A 26,816-nucleotide genomic window follows, 5' to 3' on the forward strand; every position below is an offset into this window, starting at 1 on the left:
AGACAAACCTCAAAGAATGAAGAGTAACTGGATTATATGAATTCCCAGTGGTTAAATTGGAAGCCCAGGGCATACATGAGTATTGATGTATGGGATATGCAATGGTCTGACTTAGGGAGGGGAAGACTGAAAAAAGTGCACACAAAAAGTAGCCAGAGTTCAGTGTGTCAGCTTGGTACTTGCCCTCGGATTCTCACAAGGGGGTACGACTATGTCCTTTGATGTTAATTGGCCACAGCTCTGCCAAAGCATGATCAGACAGCAGAAGCAGCAGTGGCCAATGGTCTCTGGCTGGAAAAAGTGTGATGGTGATGTAAGGAAACTTTGAAAGCGATGATAGGTACAGGACCATGTGAAAAAATTAACTATGGCTTTTTCCTTCTGACTTCCTTTTCTATTTATTTTTGCCTTTCAGATCTATTTTGACTGGGTTGTTCCCTACATCATCAGGTACTATCTTTGTGTATGGCAAAGACATCAGGACTGACCAGGAAGTTATCAGGAAGGACATGGGGGTGTGTATGCAGCACAATGTGCTCTTCAACTACCTCACCACAAAGGAACACCTGCTGCTCTATGGGTACATCAAAGTCCCTCACTGGAGTAAACAGGAGCTCTACCAAGAAGTGAAGAGGTATAAACATAGCAGGGTTGGAGAAGGGAAAGAGGGCTGTCAAAATTATTCTGTGCTAGTGCCATTGCCACCACAAAGCTCAAATGAATGATTTTGAGGGTCGTTGCAGATCCAACTTAGAGTTAAAAGAATGCCTTGGTTTGACTAGAGGAATATTTTGATATCTGTGGTTGTAAGAAAACAGGTCTTCTCCAGGGGGCTTGCAGGCTTCTGTGGCAATTCTTTGGAGATAAATTTATGGGCCTAAGGGTCTAGTCCTTGCTGCTTTCCAGTTTTCCCCAGAGAGAGATTTAATCAACCAGTCAGAACAATGATGTTGGCTTTATTGGTTGTGCAGAGAAATGAAGCAGCCAGAACATCCTGGGGAGCTGGGATCTTGGTGTTCTCACTTGATGAGGTTGAGCCTTTAACCTTGACTTCTCAGACGGAAACTTTGAAAACATCCTAAAAAAAATGTTTTGAATTAGAATCCCAGTGACTGAGCTGCAGGGTGAATAACTTCCCTGCACTGTGACCATTCAGTAGAGCAGTCCATACTTGAGCAGTTTTTCATTTGTAGTTATGTTTTTTTGGGGGGTATTTTCAGATTCCCTGCTTTTAAAAGGTGCCTAAAGGACAACCTTTGGGGGTTGTTTTTTCGTTGTTTTCAAGGACTTTGAAGGAGACAGGACTGTACAGCCATCGTCACAAGCTAGCTGGCTCTCTGTCCGGAGGGATGAAGAGGAAGTTATCTATAGCTATTGCTCTCCTGGGTGGATCAAGGGTGGTGATACTAGATGAACCAACCACAGGGGTGGATCCATGCTCTCGAAGAAGTATTTGGGAAATTATCTCCAAGAATAAAAAAGGTACTGTTATGCTGCCCAGTGGCAAAGGTGATTTGTGGCGCTTTTGAAACCGATGGCTTCAAATAGTGTGTTTTGGAGACCACAGAGAACAAATTGTGGCAGGCTGGGATTTTGCAGGCACTCTGGGTGCATCCTAGTTGTTTTTTTGTAATTTCACGGTGTCATTTGAAAAGTAACTTTCCCATAGTACACAATTTATAATGCGGTAACTTTCAACTTCTCTCTAATGTTGCCTTTCATCCAATTTCACTGATAATTAAAAAAAGCACAGTGGATTTTCATGTGATGCTCTGCTCCCTCATTCAGCATAGCTTTCACCTGTCCCGTGGAATCATGTATTCTGTGGTGGCTGATACCAGCTTTGTGTTTTCCAGGCAGAACCATCATTCTGTCAACACACCACTTGGATGAAGCAGAAGTTCTGAGTGACCGGATCGCCTTCTTAGAGCATGGAGGGCTCAAATGTTGCGGATCACCATTCTACCTCAAGGAGACATTTGGTGATGGATACCACCTAACACTCACGAAAAAGAAGGTTTGTGCCTGAGTTGCTCCTAAATTTTCAGCGCCTTGGCTGGGAAACTGAATCAGTTGTATGATAGGAAGGAAGAAGGCATGTCATAGTGTGCCACAGAAATGAAGCATACTGCAGAAGGTTCATCTCAGTCTTAGATGTCTGTGGTGGAACAGTTGTTCCAGTATAATTTCACTTTCATGGAATAATTTCTTTATGCCCAGGCAAAAGTGGGGTGTGTTTTGGGTTGAAACCCTTGGGTTTAGCCACACAGGTTCAAGAATATGCTGGTCTGTTTCCTTGGGCTGCCATAGCATCATGTTTTCACATGGCTCAGCCACTGAGATGCCTGGGTTGCAGTCACTCTGCTCTCTGTCTCTCTCTGCCTATCCCATGCTGGAATTCACATCCTTCTTTTTTGTATTAAGTTTTTTTCAGAAAGAGAGTTCACCAAAACACAGAAATCCCAGCTTCAACCCCTCTACACAAAGCCTTGCAGCTCTAGTTGACAAGGCAGAGGTCTGAATGTGAGCCCCCTGTATCCCAGGTGCACCGTGCAGTTCTTTTTATCCTCCCTTCCCTGCTGGGCCTTGGCTCCCTTTCATGTCCCATGAGCACAGTCACCACAGCAGGAAGAGGCAGAGATTCTCTTGTTTGTGAGCCTGTTTGTGAGCTGAGCTGGAGCTCCCAACAGCTTCATCTCTGAGGGGGGCTGTCAAGGCTTGTGCAGGGAGTGACAGATGCGAGTACGGTAGTGATACCAAAGAACTATTGAGGATCTGGATGTGAGCGTGCTGCCTCTCAGTGAGAGATGCTAACAGAACCTGTGGCCCCCGCTTCTCTCGAAGCAGAGAGAGACTCTCCAGCAGCGCCACCAGACCAGCCTCCATGCCCTTGGAAAACAGGAACGTCAGTGCTCTGCTTTGTAGAACACTGCTTCCTTGAGGGTTAAAGGCAAGGCTGGGTGCAGAGTGTGAATTCTGGAGTTTGGAGAAAGCAAGCAGATGGGGAGAGTTCACCAATAGTAACTGGCCTGAGGCAAAATGTTCTTGCAAGGAAGGGGGAACTCTCCTCTTGACAGCATTTATTGCAGTGCTGTTCATAACCCAAACACACAGAATAATGTGCAGATACCATAAGAGATCAGCCTCTCTTCAAGTATAGATAGAGAAAATGGAAAAAGAGCCATGTGCAAGTCCTGGTTTTCATGGGAAAAAGAGTGTATTTGTGCTGACAGCCAAGTTCAGGTGTCAGTTCTCTTGTGGCTCTCTAGGCTTCTGCTCTGTTGTACTACAAACCCTCTAGCTAGTGCAGAGTGGTTGATTCAGCCCAGTCCCAATATCCCTGTAGACAGAGGGAACCCAGTGAGGTCTCAGATGGACCAAGGTGAGCATGGTGCCACACATCCCTCTTCAATGGCCAGAAACCCACTTTCATCTCCTTTCGATATTTAACTTGAAATGTTGCATGCCTGGGCTGAGATCACCTGCCAGTTATGCTCTGAGACAGGATTTGGGCTAAATCCTACAGTAGGAAGTCTGACCTTGCATCCCTTTCAGTGACCACAGAGTGTTTTCTTCCTTTTTCAGAACATGATAGAGGAGTGTGACACCACAGCAGTGACCTCCTTGATCCAGTCCCACCTCCCGGAGGCTTATCTCAAGGAGGACATTGGTGGAGAGCTTGTGTACGTGCTTCCCCCATTCAAGTCCACAGTCTCCGGGGCGTACCAGGCGCTTCTCAGAGCCCTCGATACCAGCTTGAGTGATCTCCACCTTGGTTGCTACGGGATTTCAAACACAACTGTGGAAGAGGTATGAGCTCAGGATCTGCTCAGTTTAATGGAATGTTATGGAGATCAGCTTCACAGCACTGTGTAGCTCTGCTTTCTGGGCCAGACGGTAGCATGTTCTGGATGTGACAGTTGCAGGCAGGGGACCAAGTGGTTTGGTTGTTCACTGAGTTACACTTAGGAACATCTGAGTGTGTAGATGTATTTATCAACCTATAAATATACTAATGCACGAAGTGCACCACTGTCTCACCTTGCTAACAGCTTTATGGTATTTTACCCATAAAATGAGATACTGGAGTTAGACTAAGGAGAAAGGGAGATGATGTGTTTCTCTTTGAACTGTTCTCCTGGTCTCCACTAATCTGGGTTGTCTACAGATGCAGTGAGTGGGGAAGGAGTTAGTGAACCATCTAAATTATGAACTTCAGTATGGATGTTGTATTGTACAAGTGAGTCACCTGGTGCATCTCGGAGTAACATGGCACCTTTCTGCCCATGGGAAATCTCTGGTCAAATAAACACAAACATTTAGTTGCATCAGAAACAAAAAAGTAACTTTAAATGATGAACAGTGGTGACCCTTGTCTTGCAGAAAGGAGGGAGGGAGATTGCTACCTTTCTCCTCAGAAATTCTTGCTTGCTTTCAAGGAGTTTTATACTGAGGCAGTGAGAATGAGTTATACACCATGTACCATGGGCAGCTGGGATGCCATGGCCATGTACACTCCCAGCATGGAGGCAGCGGGATTGTTCAGAGGCCAGAGGGAAAAATATCCCAGGGAAACATCCTTCCTTGTATCTTCACTGGTGCCATGCAGGGAGAGCCGCCCGTGCGCTGCTCACTGCGTGGGTGTGGAGGGAGCAGAGTTCTGTAGGACTGAGCTGAAATGCAGCCTCACTTACATCTACTCATTAGCAGGTGGTATTAGGACAAGCTAAGTCCAGGGGGCAGCAGTAAAGGTTTAAGTTTCCACTGCTGCAGCAGGAGAGAGACAGGAGGAGGTGACGAAGGAGCCAGACAACAACAATTTTATATTAAAAAAAAAAAAAAGTGAATTTCTCTCACGGAGCACAAAGAGAAGAGAAAGAGGATTGTAATTCACAATTGCTATACCAACTACAGCTACAAAGTTAGGAGAGTGGATTTTGATTATTGTTTTGGTAAATTGAGTCATTTGGACCAATTTTCCTTCATACTGTCTTGCTCCATAGGTGTTTCTCAATCTGACAAAAGAGCTAGGGAAGGACCGGCAGGAAGATGCTGAACTGCCCCAACAGCCTCCTGGAGCCAGTGGTCAAATTGGCAGTGACGATATGTCTATGAGCACGGATACCTTCACAGAAAGAGACGGTACTAAATTACCTCCAGGTTTTATTTCAGATTTGTTGCAGATGTAAACAGTGACAGATGGACTGATTTGAGCTCCCCATCTTCTTTTTTTGTTGAAAACCACATTTCACCCAACCAGGAATCACAAAACTAGTGAATCACTGGAAGTACAACACTCAAGAGTTGTTTAGATCCGCTGGTTTGAAATAGTCTGAATCACAGAATAAATTACAAAGGGATTTTGTTTGCATCCGCCTTCCTTTAAATTGATCCAGGTTTTAATCTAATCAAATACAGTGTGTGGGTGAAAGAGCAATGTATACCTCTGAAAGTAATTGCTGTAATTGATGTAGAGGATTATTTCTACACAAGTAGTAGAACTGGAGAGAAACATTGTGGAAACCTATTAGCCTGTTGCAAAAGCAAGACAACTCTGAGCTGGGTCCTCCTTATGTTGTGTCCCAGCCCTTGCAGTGTGGAAAAACAGCTCAAAGGGCCTGGCAGAGGGAGAAATCCACGTTCAGAAGAGAGTCAAGCTACACCAGTACCTCTGAGGGTTTGAGAGCTGCAAGAGGTGTCATGGCACAAAAATGATCAAATACCTGGTTGAAACGCTTTCTCAGAGTAGAAACATCTTTTGTACTTATGAGTATGCCGTTTATAGTTAGGGAGCCATCCAAGGGACAATGCAGAAGTGTTTTCATACTTGCTTTTCAAAGCTGACCCTGCACTGTAATTGTTACTGTAAACAGTAACTCATATGCTTGGAGGAGTGTTTTGTGTCACTCCTAGTGAAAGCACTGAAAAGGATTTGCTTCATGTATTATATAGGTTAATATTTCATAAAGAGAAATAGGTTGTACAGAATTTGGCTCTCTTTTAGTATACCACAAGCCTGTCAATGCAAAAGATCAACTGTTTTATGTGCCTTGTTTTCTTATTTCAGGATTAATTATCTTATTGATTTGTCCAAGGACTTGCTTTCTAAATTATGAAAAAATCCAGTTTGCAAATACAAAATAGTAATACGTTTCCTCTGTAAGTTGCAGCAGGGAAGGTAGGATGTAGATAACTTGTAAGAGGAACACAGGCTTCCAGATGCTACAAGATCTCAAAATGAATTCACTACATATACACATTTGAAACTAAACAAAAAAAAAAAATGGTGTTACATGAGCCAAAATCTGAGTTCTGTCCCAAGCTTGACACTTTGTATATGTCCAGCTTAATAGTTTTGATTTGCTATCTGTAAAGGAGTGCAGGAAGCTAAATATACTCGCCGGGTACTAAAACCATCAGTTCTCCCTGCATTTCACAAATACTGATCCATGACAAGTGCTTTCTTCTGTTGTACCCAGATCAGCTCCTGATTAGATCAAAAAGCCTGCAGGGTTTGCCGTTGCTGCTTAAGAAGACGTCAGCTCTGTTCATTAAGAGATTCCACCATACCCGGCGGGATGTCAGAGGCTTCATTGCTCAGGTCATCCTCCCGGTCCTCTTTGTGATGGCTGCAATGGGACTTGGGACGCTGAGAACCAAGGAGACCGAATATCCCGAGCTGATTCTTTCCCCCTCTCTGTACGGCACATCTGACCAGGCAGACTTCTTCGGGTGAGGGGTGTTCTTCGTGATCCTTAAACCCATTTGTTTATAAAGAACCAGTTTTATAATCTTTCTAAGACCACCCAGTGGAAAAGTGTTACGCAGATAACGTGGTTACATTATCTGTGTAGTTATGTTACGCAGATAACACAAACATTAGCAACCAATTTATCTGTTGCCATTCTCAGTGTATGATGCTGCTCAGTACTCTCCTTGGTTTATCCTTGTAATGGATATATACTTATGGCCACAGGGTTATGTTTCAGGTCCTCAGACTGCTCAGATTCAATGCTAAGTGGGAAAATGAATAAGAAAGCTTTAGCAAATGCCTCTCAGGTGTATGTTAGAAGGATTTTATCTGCACTTTAGGAATACTGTCTAAGGAATATTAATTTAGATTACCTTGATTAAAAAAAATTATTTTCCTAAATCAAGCTTTTTAAACAATAACCCAAATTGCTGTTGTTTTGTTATGTAAAAGCCCCTCGAAACACCACCACCACCCCACCCCCCCAAAAAAATGTAATTTTGATAGCTCTTTGAACAAATGTTAATATAACATTAAGTTAAATAATTTACTAGAATCTTGTGTGAAATTTATGATTAAGAAACATGAAGGAACTGCTGATGGCTTTCTGCTTCAGTACTGCTAGATGGCGGAATGAGCCAGAACTGGAGTCCTCTGTTCCTAATGTTCTCTACTTCTTCTGATGGATCACTGCTAGAAAGCAATGGGTCAGAAGAGAGAAGCATCTTCTTGAATGACCAAAACCAAATGGACTTCACAGATGAGAGAGCTGATTGAGACGAGGCTGGAAATAGTGCCTGAAAATTGCAGTAGATGCTTTCTCCCTGGAAACAGAATCTTGATTGTCCAAAAGCTCATCATTATCTTGCTTAGATCTAGAGGCAGCAGATCACTGAAATGTGTGCAATGAGCAGTCCTTTCAAACATGTGTGACTATGCTCATGTACTGCAGGCACTTAAGTGGTTTGTAGGGCCAGCACCACAATTAATCATTTATTTAGCATTGTAAATAAACCTTATTTCATTCAGACACAGGAATTTCCTTGAACATTATTTTTTTTTTTAATTTGTTAAATCTTAGGAATTTTAATGAAACCACAGATGCTTTAGTCACTTCAATGCTTGCTTTCCCTGGAACGGATAACACATGCATGAATGAAAGCAATTCGTAAGTAGTTCTTGGTTTTCTTCCGTTTTAAATTCCAAATCTGCGAGAGAATTGATATAACACTGTTAGCCATTAGACCTTAATAACCATCTCTGATCATCTGCAGAATTTTCATACATTGGTGTCACATGCAGAGAAAAAAAAAAAAAATCTGCCTCTCCAAATCAACTTGCAGGCTCTTTCAGCTCATGAGGAGATGTCAAACTGGCCTTTTGCAGGCAGGTGCAAGGCACTGCCTGCACACTTGAGCTGGTGGGATGCATGTCTGTTCTGAACAGGGAGCTGTGTAGTGACTGGTGTGAAGCAAAAACTCAGCTCTGCTGAGAGCTGATGTGGCTCCCATGCGGCTCAAAGCGATGGCTTGCGTCTGGCAGCACAGAACTGTAGATATTCTCGAAGTCAGAACTATACCAGAACTATACTCTGCTTTAAGGTTGAGACTGGGACATCTACACAGTCCTGGGACCTTGACACTGGTGTTCTTTGCTTGTTCCAAGAACTATTCGCCACCACAAGCAGACCCTTTGTTACTGTGAGTAGTAAGGGAGCAGCTTCGGTAGTGACAGGATGCCAGGACGGGAGTAAGCTATTCTCCTATCTGGGAAGTAGCCCTTGTCTTCCCAGTAATCCCAGTTACAGCACTGAGCCCACCCAGAAGGTTCTTAGCATAACTGTTGTTACCTGTATCTAAAAGCTGTGCCATGGGGGTTGGTTGGTTGGTTTCAGGCTCTGCAGATAAATTTTCAAGGAATTAGTAGTAAAATCCTGGGCAGATTTACATACTCAAGGGTGCCATGTTTATGTTTATACTGAGTATTTAGTGGCTGCCCAGTCAATACAGTCCATCGCAGGACTCCCCAGTTATTGCACTGACAGTAGCCCTTATTTCTGCACTGTAAAATGATTTTGGCCTTTACATGCCAACTCCTTACACTATCTACTGTGGGAAAGAAGTGCTGTCTGGATTCTTTCTGATCAGCTGAATGAATCTCGGTGCAGAGAGGAGGAGTGAGGGCTCTGCCGAGGGGCGCTGAGGGCAGCGGGAGGATGGGTGTTCCCTGCAGCACCCAGAGCTGACAAGAAGGTCTGCTTTTCCACTCACTGCCTTCCTTGCTGTCATTAAACATGACAGCAATTAGCATCATTTGCACACCTGAGCATAGAGAACCTCAAAGGAAAATGTGTTCATTTTCAGGCAGTGTCTAAAGGAGGACATGCTCGGCCCGTGGATTATCAGCAGAGACCAGGAAACTCAGTATTCTGCTTGCAACTGCACAGATGGCATCCAGGTAATTTGAATAAACCCGAAAGAGAGGGGGCTTGGGAGGATATTTGGGGGTCTTGTAGGTTGGGAGGTGTTTTGTGGGCAGGCACAATACTAAGGGGAACTCAGTGTTCAGATTTCTCCTGTTTATTTTGGCCTTGTTGATTTTGTGCACTGGATAACCACTGTCTACACCAGTTTTGAAAGGAAACAGCGTCCCCAGAAGATTGACATGTTAATATATCTGCCTTCCTGCCCATGGTGGGAAAAGGTTCAGTGGTGTTTTTGAGTGTCATATGATTGTCCCATTTAGCTGAGGTGAACATATATTCTAGAGGAAAATTGCATTGTGTTAAAGATGAAAATTGCATTTTTATTCAAACACAGTCATTATATAACAGCACAGCTAGTGTTCCTGTTTGCTTGTCAGAATTTAACTTTATGCAAAGGCTAGACTCATCTGCTTTTCCTCTGCTCCATACTATAAATAGCGATGATAAATAATATTAGTTATTTCCATTATGGTGGTACACACAGAAACAGATATGGACACTGCTGGGCTTAGTGTTTTTATATGCACACGGGGAAAAGGCAGATTCTACCCCAAGAATGTTACGATTTTACAGTCCAGTTTGAAGTTGATCTCTTCTCCCTCCAGTGCTGTTCAGCTTGTTTACAGTAGGAAATCGGACTCAAGGTGCAGTGTGATGCCATTTGTACAATAAAGCATGTCCTTAGTTGAATGTTCGTAGTCATTCCTTAAAATCTGGCTATTTTGTGTGGTTTTCTGGACGTACACTTAATTTCACATCATGGAAAGTGTTGGCATAATTTCTCTGGTAAGTCAGAATAATGTTCAAAGCAAATTCTCACCTCTAGCAAGCAGAAGCAGGTGTTCCTCAGCATGAAGGAAGCTATTTTGTGTATTCTGATGCAAAGTTATGAACAGATACGCAATGGGAGAGACCAGGGTTTTTCTTATGGATAAGCAGAAAGAAACAACCAGCATGCTGGTAGGACACTTCAACCTTATAAAACAGTCAATGTGACCTTGACCCTCAGCATGTTAAATTATATATTCAGAACTAATCCAAGGTTTCTCTGAAGCTCTGGTAAATATTCCTAATAACTGATAGTAAAGGAAAATGTGGACTGTAGCTGCTCTGAAATGCAAGGTGAGAGCTTGAGGCCACCACAGAGTTCTCCGCTCTGTGAATTTTGCCCTGTGCCATTGTCTGTGCAGTCACTCTGACGCTCTGCTAAGTAGGATCACCCTTAATTCAGCAAAAATCTTCGTACATAGCATAAAGCACATGTCAAGATCTCACTGATGTCAGTAGAACTGAAGTGTAGGTTTAAGCAAAGGTTGTTTTTAAGCACCTTAAGAAATATATTCAGGACAGCATGAAGGAATGTATGCGGTGTGTCTTTGCACCCTGATTTGTGAATTGGTTCCAGGACCAGATTGTTGCCATTACCTGCTCTCAATCTTATCTCGATACGCTAATTTTCAGTTAAAACACAGACACTAACATTTTTGTTCTTTTGTCTCCACTCAGACATGTCCACAGACAAACTACACTCCCCCTCACAGAAGGACCTTCTCGACGCGGACAGTTTATAACCTCACAGGGCACAATGTGGAGACCTACATCCTGGCAACTGCCAAAGACTTCCTGCAGAAACGGTACAGCATAAATCTCCAGTCCCTCTCCCCTGAATCCTACTGGGAGCAGACATATCTTACCCACAGGGCTTGGAGAGGTGTCAGAGCAGTAGAGGTTTAGAAGGCCGTCTCGGCTGATGGTCCCTGTGAATCTGGTGAAAGGAGGCAAAATGTCCTGCAATCAGGGAGTTAAAGATAAAGGTTTGTGCTTGATCATAGCAGAGGTAGCCTAGGGATAACATGTCAATCACCCTGTAGGCTGATGGCTGGATCTGCAGACAAGCCTTTGTCTGACTCAGAAATGCTTAAAAAGAGGAAAATCTGACATAGCCTGTCATGAAGTAAACCCCAGGGAGAGACTTTCCTCCAAGTTTGATTCTCTGAAGACTCTCAGTGTGTGCTTCACTTAAACAAGCGCATCCGTTCCAGTGAAATCAGAGGCTGAGCGTTTTCTTGCACCATAGGACTGTTAGAGCTATTAGTGTGTCTGGACTCTGCAATGCAGACGCACAGCATGTCTTGGGGCAAAAATAGCCTGCCATTAAGGTTGTCAAGGAATACGTTCATCTGCCATTGATTTACACCGAGCTGCTTGTCTTCTGGTTAAGAAGCAGTTGTCTTATTCCAGTGTGGTAGGTAAGTGGGCTAGGAGTCCACACGGCTCCAAAATGTTTCTCAGATAGAGGCTTTCAGCACAGTTTTGTGATAGCGATAGCCAAGTTTGTTTCCCTTTTTTTTATTCCCCCACAAATAAGGGCTCCTGCAGCAGTGTTGGCTTGGTCATACACTGTGTACTGGGATATGTTCTTCTAAGTCAAGCTAGAATTAACTGGGGTGACAGTGGCATGCTAACATGCACCAGCCAAAGGTATTAAAGCTTTTGAATGAGGGTGGCAATGCACTTCCCTCTGGTTTTCACTCAGGTACGGTGGCTGGAGCTTCGGGCTGCCTTTGACACCAGATCTTCAGTTTGATATCAGGCCGGTGCCCCCCAACAGAACATTGACTAAGGTAACTAACCTCCACCTGCTTATCCTAGCGTGGGACCCAGGAAAAGTGCTGTTGAGTTCAGGGATATTTCAGAAAATGAAGCGAAACCTTCTGAATTCTGCACCTTGGCATGGGAGAAATGGCTCGCACTTAATTTCCTTTCCTCTCCCCGTTCTTCTTTATTGGTCTGACTTTTCTTGCTAGCAGGAGACAATTTTTCTGCTGTCATAATTCTATTATACAGAGGTGAAAAGACCAATTAGTTAGCACCTTTATCTCATGAGGGAATGTATGTATCTTAGCTAGGGCTGGCTGGTGCATTCTGATATACCCTTTCTCTGTTTCTGCTCAGTGAAAAAGCTGTAACACATCAGCATTAAAAGCACCACTGCTGAAATCTGAGGGAGCAGGGAAATGCAAGAGAGTTACCAAGATCCTGTGATCTCACTGCAAAACTGAGCTACCAGGAGAGTGTTCCTGCAAGAGCAGTACTGTTTTCAGAGATGGCTCCAATGAAAGGGAACCACGAAATTTGTTTCACTATCCCTCAGAGGTCATGTAGTGAATTTGCAGGGCTTTTCACCCCTCCAGTCTTACAGCTTCATCTTAGATCTGAAAGCGTAGCTGTTTGCTTATTGCATGTCAGATGTAACACCTGGAAAACTTGATAGTGTTGGAAGCTGGGCAGATTCCAGTCCTTGCTCGGCTGGGCAAGGAGAATGAAATCACTGAGCATGCAGGATTTGGGGATATGCAAAGGTGGATGCTGTGGGCTGTGTTGAAGCCTTTAACCTTAATAGCCTAAGCTCTCTGTCCTTTGGTAGGTAACTTACACCTCCAACCTGGGTGCTGTAAGTTGTGCCTAAAGTAGGTGACGGTAAACTCCCCCAAAGTGCACGTCCTGTGATCTGATTTTTCCTTTGAATCCTCAGAGTTTATGATGGATAGGTAAGAAAAGTTTTCATGGGGAGGGAAGTGCTGTTGCTGAAAGAGAAGGTGATGACTGGCCATTTTCTGCCCCAAAGCAACCTTTTTTTCTCCTGGCTTTCAAGGAGTGTCAGACATTTGACTGCTTAACTTTCTTTGGGAAGTCTCCACTGCTGGCATTCATCAGATCTGAGCAACTTATTACAGAGCAGAAAACAAATGTCTGTCTGCTTTACGTCACATATCCAGCTAATGCTTCTTTCTTCTCTCCCAGAAGGCAAATTAAGCTGATAGGACTGCTTCTGCTGAAAGTGAAATGTGGTTTTATGCTCATTTAGTACTTGATGTGGCTTAATCGTGGGACTTTAACTTGTAGAGCTTATGACTTCAGATAACAACCATGGAATGTTTCATTTGTGCAAGCAGAACAAACCAAAATGTTATCAGTAACAATTTATCTCCCAAATTGTTTCAATTTTTCAATTGTTGCAGGTGTGGTATAATCCTGAAGGTTATCACAGCCTTCCAGCCTATCTCAACAGCTTGAACAACTTCATTCTTCGAGCTAACTTGCCAGAAAATGAGAGTTCCAGATATGGTAAGTGTCCCTTTACATAAGCAGGTTATTTCTCCTATTTTTGGGGGGAATATCCTGGTTCTGTTGAAATCTATGACAACACTTACCTTGCCTTCAATGAGGCCATTTCTTTTTTTCCCAATTATGCAATTCCTTTATAAACAGAATTGAAACCCATGAATAAATCACATGTTTAATTTGTCTTTGACAAAGACTCAGGGGAGCTGGACAGGGATGACCCCAGCTCCTACGTAAACCACTTCCTTCATCCAAAAAATGCCAATGGTTGCTATTTGATTTATTGCCTCCCATGGTACTGAAACAGCTTTCTTGTGACAGGTGGCCATTAGTTATGCATAGAAAGGCTACTTTAGGTCATCTTCGGGGGTGGTTTATATTAGTAAATTTTAATATGTCACCCTTCTGCTGAGAGCAACTCAGGATATGGGTATGTGTGTGTTTGTGTTCGAATGAGAGGGAGATTAAGTGAGAAACATAATTTTCAGCTATATTTTTCCTCTGACATCCAGCAGACACAGATTCCAAGGAGTGTTAGCGTAACCCATTTGGGGTTATCAGTTCTCAGAGTTTCTCCTCAGTAATGTAATGCAGCAACCCAAATTCCTGCTGATAAACCAGGGCACCCTCTCTCATAGTTTGTGGTTTAGCCTACTTTAAGGGTGCGGCATGGGCACAAACACGTCTGTGTGTATATGCCTGTCCCTAGAGAGGGCGGGGGTGCAGGGAGTAGAGAAAGATTTATGTTGATGCCATTTTGAGAAACCTTATGCACAGATTTATGGGATCTGACAAGAGTAGCAATTGTGTGCAGAAATGCCCTACTGATTGATTTTTCTGTGACAAATGATGCCCTCCCAGCTCTGTCCTGGTCCTGCCTTGCCCCCTCACCTCAGAGAGCTGCTGCTCCAGGTGATGGTGAAGTAGGTGACAGTGTCTCTTTGCTCATAAGACTGTTGCTCATCGATGTGTCTCAAATGAACTACAATGGAAAAGGCATCTGGTCTGAAGCTTTGAGTGTCATGCCATGAATTAAAGAGCAAGACGCTGATTACAAGTCAAAACAGCATCTCTCTCACCCCACCTCCACATACTGATGCACCAAAACTCCCCTCGCAACAAGGTCGGCTCAAAACAAGTGAAGCCAGTGCCTTGTCCCTCCGCCATCCTAAAATACCCCCCGGCTCATGCCTTTGAGATTTGCAGCATGCCCGATAGGTCAGAAGGTTGAAGCTCTTAGGTGTGCACTGTGAGAATGTTGCACAAAGCTGCAGCCCCTGCCTGGGTGCGGGGAGAGGAGACCTGAGCTGGGCGCCTCCAGCAACAGGAACGTCCCAGAGCAGATGAATTATTAAGCAGCGAAGCTTCTTGCCCTGTCTCTGTATTCCCAACACATGCTGTAGCGAGAGCAAAGGCAGGAGGCTCATGTGAACAGTCAGAGAGTTTTCACAGGGTAAGTTTTATACCAGGAAAAAAACCAAAACAAAACCAGAAAAACTATCACAACACCACAACAATTTTCAGTGGGAAGGAATAGCAGCAGTTTTTATTCCATCTGTCCTGCTGCTTATGCATTTTTGGAAAGAAATGCTTAGTAGTAAATGACCAGGCAGATAATTCCCCACTTCCCACTAATGATCCAAGCCATAGAACAGGGGAAATAAAATGAATGGATAAGGATGGCTCCCCTGGGGTAGTGTAAATCCAGTTTGAAATACAATTGAACAGACGTTCTACGTGGTATGTTCCTGGCAGCTAAATCTATTTGTTGTTGTGACAAATAAATGACAGTTTAAGAACCACTGAAATGGCCAGATAAAAGTGTGTTGTCATTTCAGCAGTTTGAAAGAGGTGCCAGTCCTGCTTTAGAGGTTTGACTCAGGCTGTGTATATTTTTAAAAAATACATAAAAAGCTTTTTACCCTGTCACTAAGCAAGTCATAATAGCTTTTGACTTACGTATATTGTGCTTTCTGTCCTCTCAATCCCAACCAACAAAAAAGAGAAGCATTGAAATGGAAATTTTGACTTCTAGACTAAGCTTCAGTAAAGGAAAATGGCTTTATAGTGAAGTATTAACAGATTAGACAGACAGTATCTTTCTTTCTCTCTCTCTTTTAGAGAAGGGAAACATTTCCTGGCTGTTTGTGTGGCTTTATCAGCAGCCCAAGATTTTAATTCCATTTCCCTCACTGATGACAAGACTGAGTTTTTTTTTTTTTTTTTTTTTTTTTTTCCTCCAAAATGAATTTCCTATGAAATCTTCCCTTTTGAATTTATTTGCTTGGTATGGCATTTAGACAGCCCAGCCCACAGTCTCCCCCTTTCTGATCCCTGTGTGGAGTGCTGGTTCTTAGAGAAAATAACCCAGAATAGTTCTTCCTCGTATAACTGCTGAAAGTCAGGTGCCTGCCTGTAAGGAGCTTAAATTTCAGAGGTGGCATGTTCTAGCAAATCACTCGGGATTTAATAGCAGCTACAGGTCCTCCGGCGCTCCCTGAGAACTGAGGCATTTACTTAGGGGCCTAAATATGGATTGAGTACCTTGTTTTTAGCCACATCTTAGCCTACACCCTTTCTCAGGTGCTGGAGTCTTAGAGACTGGGCTGTTGTCTTGGTGAGACCTGGGCAGAGACCTTCACCGGAGGTTGGAACTGGCCCACCAGAGCCCCCCACGTTCCTCCTTTTGTTAGGAAACTCTGGTTTTATAGGCACGAATTGCCTCCAAACAGAAAATGCACTGTGATGATCAATAGTATTATATTTTGGGTTAGGTGTTCTCCTTGGTAAAGAAGTACTTAAACCAAATCTTCTGAACGTGATGCACAAGAGCAGAAAATTTCTCTCTTGCAGCTTGTGCCCAATACAAACCCATTTTAAGGGATCTTTTTGCAAAATATCACATGGGGCTTACCAACACAGTAACTAGATTTTTGCTAGTTCCTTTGGACAAAATGCTATTTTTTTTTTTTTTTCCTAGCTGCATAAGACAGAATAATTCAGAATTAGTTCATTGCCAAACTGGGAACAAAAGTATCTGCAGCTTACATGGGTTTATGCTAGCATCTCAACAGATGTTATATTGAGAAAGACATATATCATAGGAAGATAATAGTTGTAGAAAAAGCCAATAGGGAATGATTGTTTCTGATGATAAAAGAACAAATTAAATGCAGTGAGATCATCAAGCAGCATCTTTAAAATGAAACATATTCACCAGTTTTGAATGTGCCTGTGTTGAGGAATCCAACCTCAAATACATGGACCTATGACCATGTGCCTCATTTTAGGTGTGGGAGTGCTCTCACTGAAATGAATGATGCCATCAGCCAGATAGATGCAGAAACAAGGCCTAGGGTTTGAATTTCAGATCTGCTGTCCATCAAAGTGAAGTCATAGGAAAAATGAGGATGCTTAAAATTGTGCCCAACATCACACCAAGATGACAGAGCAAAAGCCAGCTTTTGATCTGCTTTTCTTCTCTACTCAGAGTTTTCTGTATTACTGTCGATATCAGGAGCTGGTGAGGGAAGCTTTAAGTTAGCCACATTTTCAATTTATTTTGTTGTTGTTGTTTTTGTAGGTATTTTCTTATCATCTCACCCATATCCTGGAGGACAGAGTCAAGAACAAGTAATGTAAGAAGATTCATTTGGCTGATGCCTGAATTGTTTAGCTTCAAAAGGAGCAAACCAGCTTCTTGGAAACCATAAACCAGCCGAAATTACTGAATATCTCTCGATGATGAAACTGCTCTCTTCCTTGTCTTCATTCCCTCTACGCTTGAGTAGCATCCTGCTTGCCATCAGAGCTGCTGATTCCTGTTGTGGTTTCTTTGCAGGATCTCATATAGATCTGGAGATCACTGTTACAGCATCACACATGCTTGTGCTTTGCCACAATAATAATAATTCCATAGTTTTCCTTTTGGCCTTTCCAATCAATGCCATAGTACAGTGCTGTGACTCCTTTTTGCTAAGAGTAATTAACATCAGCAAAAGATGCTGGCACAGAATCAGGACCTTTTGCTTCTGAGCTCTAAACAGTGCCTCTGCAGTGAAGGAAACCTTCCGCTTTCACTCACCATATACATCTTTTTCCCCTTTCTGTCCAGGCTCAACAGTTTACTCGACATCATAGTTTCAATGTCTGTCCTGGTTGGCTACTCTATCACAACGGCAAGCTTTGTGCTCTACGTGGTAAAAGAACATCAAACCAAAGCCAAACAACTGCAGCATATTTCAGGCATTGGGATGACAAGCTACTGGGTGACTAACTTCGTTTATGATCTGGTAAATAATTCACATTCATAAATGCACTAAGAGTAGCATTACGCAGCAGGGGAAAAAAAAAAGTTCTTTATTTAAAGTTGGTTGCTTAGACTTCTTAATATTATTACTACCAAGAGTGTTACTTAGTAATTGTTCTCCAAGGCATTGAAGACTATTAAAGTGAACCACAACGCTGGATTTTGCTAAGCGAAGGCATTTCTTCTCTCTCGAGTGTATGCAAAGCACTCAGCACGTTTATATGAGTTCAACACACAACAGGCCAGAGTTTGATTTCAATTTTAACATGCAAGCAGCAAGCTGCCTTTCTGGTAGCTTGCAGGGCTAGATTAGTTGTCATGCAGGCTTTACGCGTCTGGGGTAAGGCTTTGGTTCTTGAGGCTACAGCTATTTTGGAAACCCTGGGGGTAGAGAGTGTGACATTAGCAGACATCTCACAGCTGGCACTCCCCTGTTGGGCAAAAATCCATTGCTGGGTTGAATGCTCAGTTTAAGGTTATATATTATAAAGGTTTTTAAGCCAAGGGAAGCTAATAATGCAGCTATATGCCTTCCAGGACCCGAGCAAGTTCCTTTCTACAGTCCTGCACTGCTCTGTATAGATTTACAATCTTTTTCCTATAGATGGTTGAGCTCCCCAGCACTGTGCTGCATTACGTGGCGTAGGTGTGCCCTTGTTCTCCCTGAAGTTAAGTTTCCTCATGGTAAAGAGGGTTAATAGCACTGCTGGAAAGCATCGCTGAGCTAAGAGGATCAATATGCACAGTGTCTGTAGACTAAAGTACTCTATGTCTTATGAATTACCTTCAGTGCACAATGTCAAACCCTCACACTGTTAGAGAGCTGCTCGTGAGCTTTGGCACTGCCAGCTCTGCTGTAATGGTGATCAGCTCTACGTATTTAACAAATTTCTATCGATGCAGTTGTGCTAGTGCCTAAAAATCCCACTGATGTCATCAGTTCCTGAAAATATGAAATCTTGGAGGGCACTTGGGTGGCCAGCCCCTCTGCTGCAGTGAAGGCTAAGGGCTGAAATCCCTGGGGGAACATGAGCTGTGACTCTTTCTGCAGAGCAGAGCCTCAGCTTCTGGGTGTTTTGGTAACACCAATGCATGCTAACAAAGCAGTCCTAACACTACTGTGCTCACCACTAAGTAGCCTGTTTACAGGGACTAGTGTGATTAGGCAATAGCACAAGTACCTGTGGCTTGGAAGGGTCTGAGGACAGCGTGGCTGCAGCCTGGCTTGGGGAAGGATGGGGCAGGCTTGTGTCTGCATCCCTGATCCAGGCCCTCCCTCCAGCACTGCATATTTATTAAATCAGCCTGTGGAAAAATCCCCAGAGTCCTTGCCACAATCAGTATTCAGTGGGCTGAGACTAATCCAGTGCTCTCGGCAACTTGATATTTCTCAGCGAACCCGTGCCAATAAATTCTGTTAAATCCCAAGGCTGGGGAAGAGAGGAACCTCTCAATGCAGATGTTTGGTAGGTCCCTGGCTTGACTCAACATTATAAAGACGAGATTTACAGGGCACGATAAAGTGGTCTGACTGCAAGGCTAACAGAAAACCCAAAGGGGTATTTTTCATTCACAACCTTTTTTTTTAAAGCACTTTCTGTCCACAGTCCTGAATGTCGAGGCTTAACCCATTCTAAGTGGCTTTGTGGGAACTCATTTGCAAGACTCCTGAAAGTCTCAGGAGGACTGAGACCCTTCCTGTGCTTGGTTTCCCTTATAAAACCCAAACTGTGCTTGTGGCACCAGATTCAGGCATGGCATTGTTGCTTCTGCGTAGTTTTAGAGAAATGTTTAAGAATTATCATCCTAATAATATCTTTTTAATATCATTTTGCAGGTACTTTTTATGGTCCCTGTTGGACTCTCAATAGGAGTTATTTCATCCTTCCAGATACCAGCTTTCTGCAACAACAATAACTTACTGGCAGTATTTCTTCTTCTGTTAATGTTTGGGTAAGTGTGGAGCTTAGTTATTTAAATATCATTGCACAGAGTGAGGATCAGGATATTGCAGGCTGCTGCAATTTGGGATCCAAGGGAGTAGTACGTGGGCTTTTTTCTTTGACATTTACTTTACATACGGTAACTAGTTGCTCCTTCCAGAAGCAGTGAGCTAAACTACTGTCATCATGCCTGCTTTGTTCAAAGCAAACTCTGTGTGAGGGCATGAAATATTCAAGGTCACAGTGATGACCCAAGCTCTAAGCAGATGCTTATTGTACTATTGCAAAGTTCAAGATATAGAAGCATTTCAAAATCAGAGAAGGAAAAAAAAAAATAATGAGCAGCATAAATCAGGAAAACTTAGCAAAACTGTCTCCCTGGATTTAAATCCTCCAGGCCCAGTCTGTCTGCTTTCAGTTGGGGTTCCATTTTTCAAAGTAAGTAACATAAACTTTCTTTCCAAATTTGAACAGATACAAAGCTGTTTTTTCTTCTTGAAGCTCCTGTAATATGGAAATCTAGTCACATGCCAAACCAGAACTATTATGTTGTCTGAGGTCTTTAGTTGTTTGTTTTCAATTGCACTTCGAGTTACTGTAGTGTTCTCTGCAATGTTGGCAATTTATAGATATGCAACATTTTCATGGATGTACCTGCTGGCTGGGTTTTTCAAGGAAACAGGAATGGCCTTCATTGTTTATGTTTGCGTCAACTTGTTCTTTGGCATCAATACGATCATCACTCACTCGGTTGTATTTCTGCTCTCCCAGGAAAAGGCCACTGACCAGGTAGGAACCCTACTAATATTAAACCCTTGGTGAAACAACAGGAGGCTTCTCGTTGAGTTTGGTGGCTTTGATCAGGTCCTTAGCAGCTGGCTGGTTTCAAGGTGTTTGAGGTAGACCAAGCAGAGGACAGTAGTTGCAGGACTTAATGGGATTCCCTACAGCCAGGGCATGAGTCAAATAGGAATCTTGCCTGTCTGTAAATCTGCACCCCCAGCAAAGAAGGAAATGATGGTGACAGAGGGGAGAATACAAAAAGAGGGGAAGAAAACTGCCTGTGCAGAGAATGGTGGGAGGCGGGTGTAGATGTTTGATTAGAAGTTGATAGGGTCTTTGAACCATTGCCACGTTATTATAGCACAAACTGTGAAGAGTGACAACTAGATGTCATTGCCCTGGGTCTGACTTGTGCTGTATTAAGCCCAGGAGCGGCTGTCTGTCATCTAGTTCTGTAATGCAATCATCTTCTCCGTACAAGGATGAAAAATGACTCAGAGATAGTGATGATTCCCTGAAGTAAAGCCTTCTCTTAAACTGAGATATCCCTGGGAACTACTGGGATAAAATGTACACCTTACATGTAGTTTTCTTTTTTTCTAAGGGGCAGTTTCTTTGTAAAACAATAGCTGGGTTGGATTTTTCTCTCTAGCTGGTCAGTGCTTGTTTAGCAACCCCCTGGATTTTAGGGATGTGCAATTATGATCATCTTTTATCCCTCTCTGCCCCAGTGGCAGGGAGTTGGTTTCTTTCCATGCTCATTTACTGCTTCCCTGCTTTGCCGTGTGCACTAATCCTTCCTTCTGCTCGAAAGGTACCAAATCTCATTTTGTGAGTGTGAGACCGCACACTGGGCTGTTTTGCCATGAGTTAACTGGAAAGGCTCATCTGTGTCTTTTAAAGCCAAATCTTGTGTTTTATGGAGATGTTTGTCTAAGGAAAACAGACAGGACAACGCTGCAGGGGAGGGGGCCGTGCTCCCCTGTGGGCTGGTGCAGGAGCTGTGTGGTTTTGGGAGGCGCAGTGCTGCTCTGGGCTGGATTAAGCTCTGGCTCAGGGGTGGGTTTGGGCTGCTGCACACACAGGGTGAGCGGCTGGAGCAGCAGTGAGGGACTGCACTGGGAACCGGCTGCTGTTTGCTGTGGGTGATCACAACTTCAGAGCTGCCTGTTGACTTTTCTGACCTTGTGCCTGTGAAATGAGATGTCTCCAGAGCTCTTTGCTTTCAATTTATCTCTGCTCTGAGACACAAGCAAATCCCAATGTAATTGTTACACTTCAGTCCCACAGTAAAGCCGATGAGTTTGTTCCATGAATAAAAACAGTGACTGACTGCGCTGCCTTTTTTTTTTTTTTTTTATTTTCAGGGCTTGCGTGAACTCGCTGAAAACTTAAGGCATGCGTTCCTTCTGTTCCCACAATTTTGCTTTGGCTATGGCTTGATTGAACTGTCACAGGATCAGGCACTGCTGGGCTTCTTAAAAGCCTATGGAGTGGACTACCCTGACAAAACCTTCGAGCTGGACAAGACCACATCCAAGCTGTTTGCCATGTTTATCCAGGGCACTGTGTTTTTTGCCATTCGTCTTGCAGTTCAAGACAGGATGATTCAGAGAGTCTGGAACAACATACTGGAGTAAGTAACATCTGGAGTCTCGCAATGAAAACAGACCAAGCCAGCACTCAGTGGTTTAATTCTGGGCTCTCGCACCATCATTGTCAATTATGAAGCCCATAAATTTCCAAGACACTTTGCAAACCAGGAGTAAGTTTTCTCTGGCAGCAGTCCCAGTTTCTACCAGTAATTAGAGTACTAACTAATAGAGGTATAGGTTGCCAGAGTCTCTTGGTAGTCCTTGTTGGCTGAGACTATGGCCTTTGTTTCAGGGCTCTGGGTTGGGTAGGCTGATGTTCAGCTGGCTGGTAAGAGCAGTCAGTCCATTGACTGTTTCAGTCTCCCCATCTCCTCTGGCTTGGGTGCCCACAAGGAAGACCAAAAACGGGCCTGTCACCTGCATTATGAGTGTGTCTATGGCGTAGGATCCCCTCCAGCTCAAAATATTTGCTGAAAAAGAACAAAAAATAGGCAGAAAGAGAACGTAGGGGTTTTTTTAATTCCCTAAATGGTGCAAATATCAGGAGAGAACAGAAACTGTGCGTATACCTATATATGTTTGCATGCCCTGGGATGTCCCAGGAAGGCTCCTTAGTACCCCAAGCACACAGGTGCACCGCTGTCTGCTTGCCTGAGGGTAAGGTCCCCTCTCTGCCCTCCCCGTAGGTTCCTGTCTGACAGAGTGCATGGCAAAACATCGCTTCTGCCGCCCGCGGCTGAAGAGGACGGGGACGTCCGGGCAGAGAGGAACCGGGTGGAGTCTGGCAAAGCTGACTTTGACGTGGTGCAGCTCCAGAACCTCACAAAGATCTACCACCTCCCTCACAAACGCATCATGGCTGTGAAAAACATCAGCCTCGGGATTCCTGCTGGAGAGGTAAGTGAAGGGGAAAGGTTGCGGGCACCTTCCACCCTGGGCAGGGACACTGGAACAGGTCCACAGTCCCACTGTCATCTTCTCTCCCAGTCCCTGTCGCCATCCCAGCACAACTGTCATGGTTTGTTCTGCTCCAACTTTCTCCTTTGCCTTATTTATTGATTCTTGGGGTTATAGTAGTGACTAAAGGCTCCTGGTGGATTTGGGACACCAAGTGACAGTTTGAAGGCCCCAAAAAGAGGAAAAGTGGATGGGGCAGTGATGGAGCTGTATTCAGAACAAAATGTCTGCCTGCTGTGTTTGTACAGCACCTAGCATAGTGCATTTTGAGGGGGGGCAGTCACTGTGGATTACCATATAGTAAATGAAGACAGCAGAATTTGTCCAGTTGCAATTATTCAACTAAACTGCATGGGAGACAGTAAGCCAGGCTTATCTGCTTGTATTTCCCACCAGGGAAAGACAAATCACTTCAGCTAAGCACACATTTTCATGTATCGGGACTTAAAACTAACTCTAAAGAAAAAAAAAGGACTCTTTGGTCACGTCAGTGCGGTTACCTGCAAAAACACTGACTCACGAGAAAAGCCTTGAATCAATGCTGTACATCTGCAGCGGGCCCAGCATGTGAGGATTGTCACATCAGCTGCTCTGTACTAACAACATCAAAATAATAGGAATTATCAGCACGGTGGTGATTGCTTATGCAACACACAACTGCATATCTCCAACCTTAGCAATAAAACAAAGATTTTAGTATGAGATACTGAACTGCACTACAGGGAGCCAGTTCTTAATCTTATTAAAGTAGTGCATTAGTGAGATTATTTGACAAAAATCTTGTCGCATTAAGATTTTACCAATGACAGCACAAACCTCGCTCACCTCATTCCTATGAATAGCTCCATTCCTGTCAATGTGAGGCTTTGCACAAATTAGATGATCAGGATTTGGCCTGTCAGATGAGTTCACTGCAAAAATGTACCTTGCAGTAAAAGGAATCACTCTATTAGAGGCACATCCTTGATTCTTCACCATATTAAACAAACGGTCCTAATATAAGCTGCAGTATATTGCACCATAAACAATCTCCATTATAACGTTTGTATGCTCTGAGTACTTCTGCTGCTCTAGCAATTCATCTTGCTCAAGGGTCCAGAGAAGAGACAAGATGCACTGAGCACTCATCTCAGAGCAATATTTTCTGCATTATAAATACAAAATGGTTACATTTCTACTTTTCTTTCTCACAACTCAGTGCTTTGGCTTGCTTGGTGTGAACGGAGCTGGAAAGACGACCATCTTTAAGATGCTGACAGGTGATATCGGAGCATCCAGCGGAAGGTTGCGGGTCCAGGATCATTCTGGGTACGCAGGATATGATTTCTGGGGAAAGCATGTGAGGAAACCAGCTTGAGAGCAGTTTTTCAGGCTGAATGGCAAAGGAAAATAAATGTAAAAGTCTGAAACAAAACATTGAGAGCAAAAATAAATAAGGCAGGAAATTTCATCCTTTGAAGATGGTATGGTTGCTTCCCCAGGGTTGCACTTTGCTGTCATATCTCTGCTGCTCTCAGTGGTGTTTCTTCCATAACAGTCCATTGCCAATGGGATCAGACCCAGATCCTTAGCTGAGCGTGATCCCACTTCTGAGCCGGTATCTGGAGACCAGTAAGGCCCATCTCAAAGCGCGCTCTAACAGGAGCAGCCTTGGTGACAACTGTGCCATCTGAAGTGCTGATGGTAAATGGAGAGTCATGTACTAGACATCACAGCTAACAGACCTCACAGATATGGATCTTCCTTTGCAGAACTGAAGACATAAAAGTTGAAGGTCTGCAAGTTCATAGAATTTTTCTTAGAGAGTTGAGGAAGGGATAGAAAGCAGTAGAAAGAGTTTTTCTCTGTCCTGTGTGATTCCAGAGTACACCGACAATTCACTGTGTTTAACATGACTTGCTGACTTCCTCACACAGGTCCTTGAATGACATTAGTGAGGCACACTGGTCACTCTTTGGCTACTGTCCTCAAGAAGATGCCTTGGATGACTTGCTGACAGTGGAAGAGCACATGTATTACTATGCTAGGCTACATGGCATCCCTGAGAGAGACATCAAGGGAGTGAGTATCACTGGGGCTCAAGTTAAAACATTTTCCAGTTATTGACAGATTTTACATTGATTTAATTAGTCTTTCAGTAAACAAATATGCGTGTGGTATTTTATGCCTGGACATGGTTGTGAAATCAGTCGTCTTGCTCCCATAGGTTGTACTCCAGCTTCTCCACCGGCTGAATCTGATGGCCTACAAAGACAGAGTCACCTCTATGTGCAGTTATGGCACCAACAGGAAATTGTCAACTGCTCTGGCTCTCATTGGGAATCCATCAATTCTGCTGCTGGTGAGAAATGGGGGCCTTGTTGTGGGGCAGATGAGACATAAGTGTGATGAGTCTGCTAGTTTCTCTGTTAGCATCTTTCAGAGATCAAAAATAGATCTTATATTTGCCAAGTAAATTCTCCTTGTTGCCAGGTCTTTCTTGTGTGTGTTTTCTGTTTGTTGTTTGTTTCTATTGACTACCTGCACAGCGTTGCAAGAAAAGCAGAATCCAAGGCTCCAAATCTGTAGGAGAGCAAAGGAGCAACTTCCATCAGGATTAGAACATAAAACTATTTTTCTAGGTCTGGCTTCCCCTTCTGTTTTTCACTTTGAACTTTCCAGTTGTTCCATGAGAGATGCCATTGCTAAAATACACCTTTTTGTGTAGTTTTTGCACTTGCTGTTTTTTGAATGTGTGCAGTGTGCTGTGAACAGGTTTTCCGATATTAAATTTGATACCTAGTGGACATAAATCTCCCTCATCCAAGCTTGTATCAAGCCCAATACTACTGCCTTTCCTTCTGACCACATATACCAGCCCTCTAGCTGCTGTTGTGACATAAAAAAAATCTCAGTAAAAATAGAAGGTGGGGAAATTTCCTCCATGCTGACTGCTGCCTGAACTCAAGCTGGTTTATTTCTGCCTTATATAAGGCATTATCCTCGACAATAACAATTTGTCAGTGGGAAATGGGCTAACAATTTTATCAGTGATGCAAAGATAGGAGACAATAGACCATCTTTCATCTCTAGCTTACTGTCTCTCTAAATGGAAAAATGCAACACTCGCTTCGTCAGCAGGTGAGAGAGAGGCAAAACGCAGGTGCACGTGGGAACCGAATGCCAGTTGATAGCTTCTTGTCTGAGGTTATGCCTGTGGTGTTTATAGATATTTAAAGCACGAGTGTTAGGAAGATCAGATTTTGAGTGCAAATTTACATTGAGTCCTGTCTTTCCCAATAGGATGAACCGAGCTCTGGAATGGATCCAAACGCTAAACGCCACCTTTGGAAAATCATCAGTGAGGAAGTGCAGAACAAATGCTCAGTGATACTCACATCCCACAGGTAGGGCTGGTTTTGGCTCTGTCTCCAGTCTCAGGATCTGCAGGGGGTTATGGAGAGGCCCCCTTTGTTTGGTTTGTGGGGTTTGGTTTTTTTGTTTGTTTGTTTTGGGTTTTGTTTGTTTGTTTTTTGTTTTTTGTTTTTTTGTGTGTGTGTTTTTTTTTTTTTAATTTTACACCTTCTCAACTCAAGTTTCTTGGTTGGCTTTCCAGCATGGAAGAATGCGAAGCCCTCTGTACCAGGCTGGCAATTATGGTGAACGGGAGTTTTCAGTGCATTGGCTCATTGCAGCATATCAAGAGCAGGTCAGTAAAATGTACCAATTTCTCTCTTACTGAATGGCATATGGAGTTAGTAACCTACAGCTTTGAGGACTCAGAACGTGAGACCTTTGTTAACAGGGCATCAAAATAATGTCATTCTCTGATTTATGTTTCTTACTACGCCATTGAAATTCTATGTTAACTAATGCACTTTCTTCTTTC

The 26,816-nt window shown here is 43.4% G+C and overlaps 1 protein-coding gene across 1 annotated transcript in view; it reads left to right on the forward strand.

Moving 5' to 3' along the window:
• ABCA12 (ATP binding cassette subfamily A member 12) overlaps positions 1-26,816 on the forward strand; it is a gene marked incomplete at its 5' end in the record, with an annotated part of 82,030 nt that overhangs the window by 52,119 nt on the left and 3,095 nt on the right. The window contains 22 exons of the mRNA XM_082055431.1: positions 416-634; positions 1,286-1,482; positions 1,857-2,017; positions 3,586-3,810; positions 5,004-5,142; positions 6,480-6,732; positions 7,833-7,919; positions 9,115-9,208; positions 10,743-10,870; positions 11,773-11,860; positions 13,259-13,364; positions 16,945-16,999; positions 17,476-17,653; positions 19,508-19,623; positions 20,243-20,402; positions 21,764-22,032; positions 22,678-22,888; positions 24,147-24,256; positions 24,865-25,009; positions 25,155-25,289; positions 26,231-26,334; positions 26,544-26,636. Of these exons, the coding sequence (XP_081911557.1) occupies positions 416-634; positions 1,286-1,482; positions 1,857-2,017; positions 3,586-3,810; positions 5,004-5,142; positions 6,480-6,732; positions 7,833-7,919; positions 9,115-9,208; positions 10,743-10,870; positions 11,773-11,860; positions 13,259-13,364; positions 16,945-16,999; positions 17,476-17,653; positions 19,508-19,623; positions 20,243-20,402; positions 21,764-22,032; positions 22,678-22,888; positions 24,147-24,256; positions 24,865-25,009; positions 25,155-25,289; positions 26,231-26,334; positions 26,544-26,636 (3,273 nt within the window). The remainder of the gene's footprint in view (positions 1-415; positions 635-1,285; positions 1,483-1,856; positions 2,018-3,585; positions 3,811-5,003; positions 5,143-6,479; positions 6,733-7,832; positions 7,920-9,114; positions 9,209-10,742; positions 10,871-11,772; positions 11,861-13,258; positions 13,365-16,944; positions 17,000-17,475; positions 17,654-19,507; positions 19,624-20,242; positions 20,403-21,763; positions 22,033-22,677; positions 22,889-24,146; positions 24,257-24,864; positions 25,010-25,154; positions 25,290-26,230; positions 26,335-26,543; positions 26,637-26,816) is intronic.

This window comes from Streptopelia decaocto (assembly GCF_964273445.1).
Source record: "Streptopelia decaocto genome assembly, chromosome: 6".
In the NCBI taxonomy this organism is placed as follows: domain Eukaryota; kingdom Metazoa; phylum Chordata; class Aves; order Columbiformes; family Columbidae; genus Streptopelia; species Streptopelia decaocto.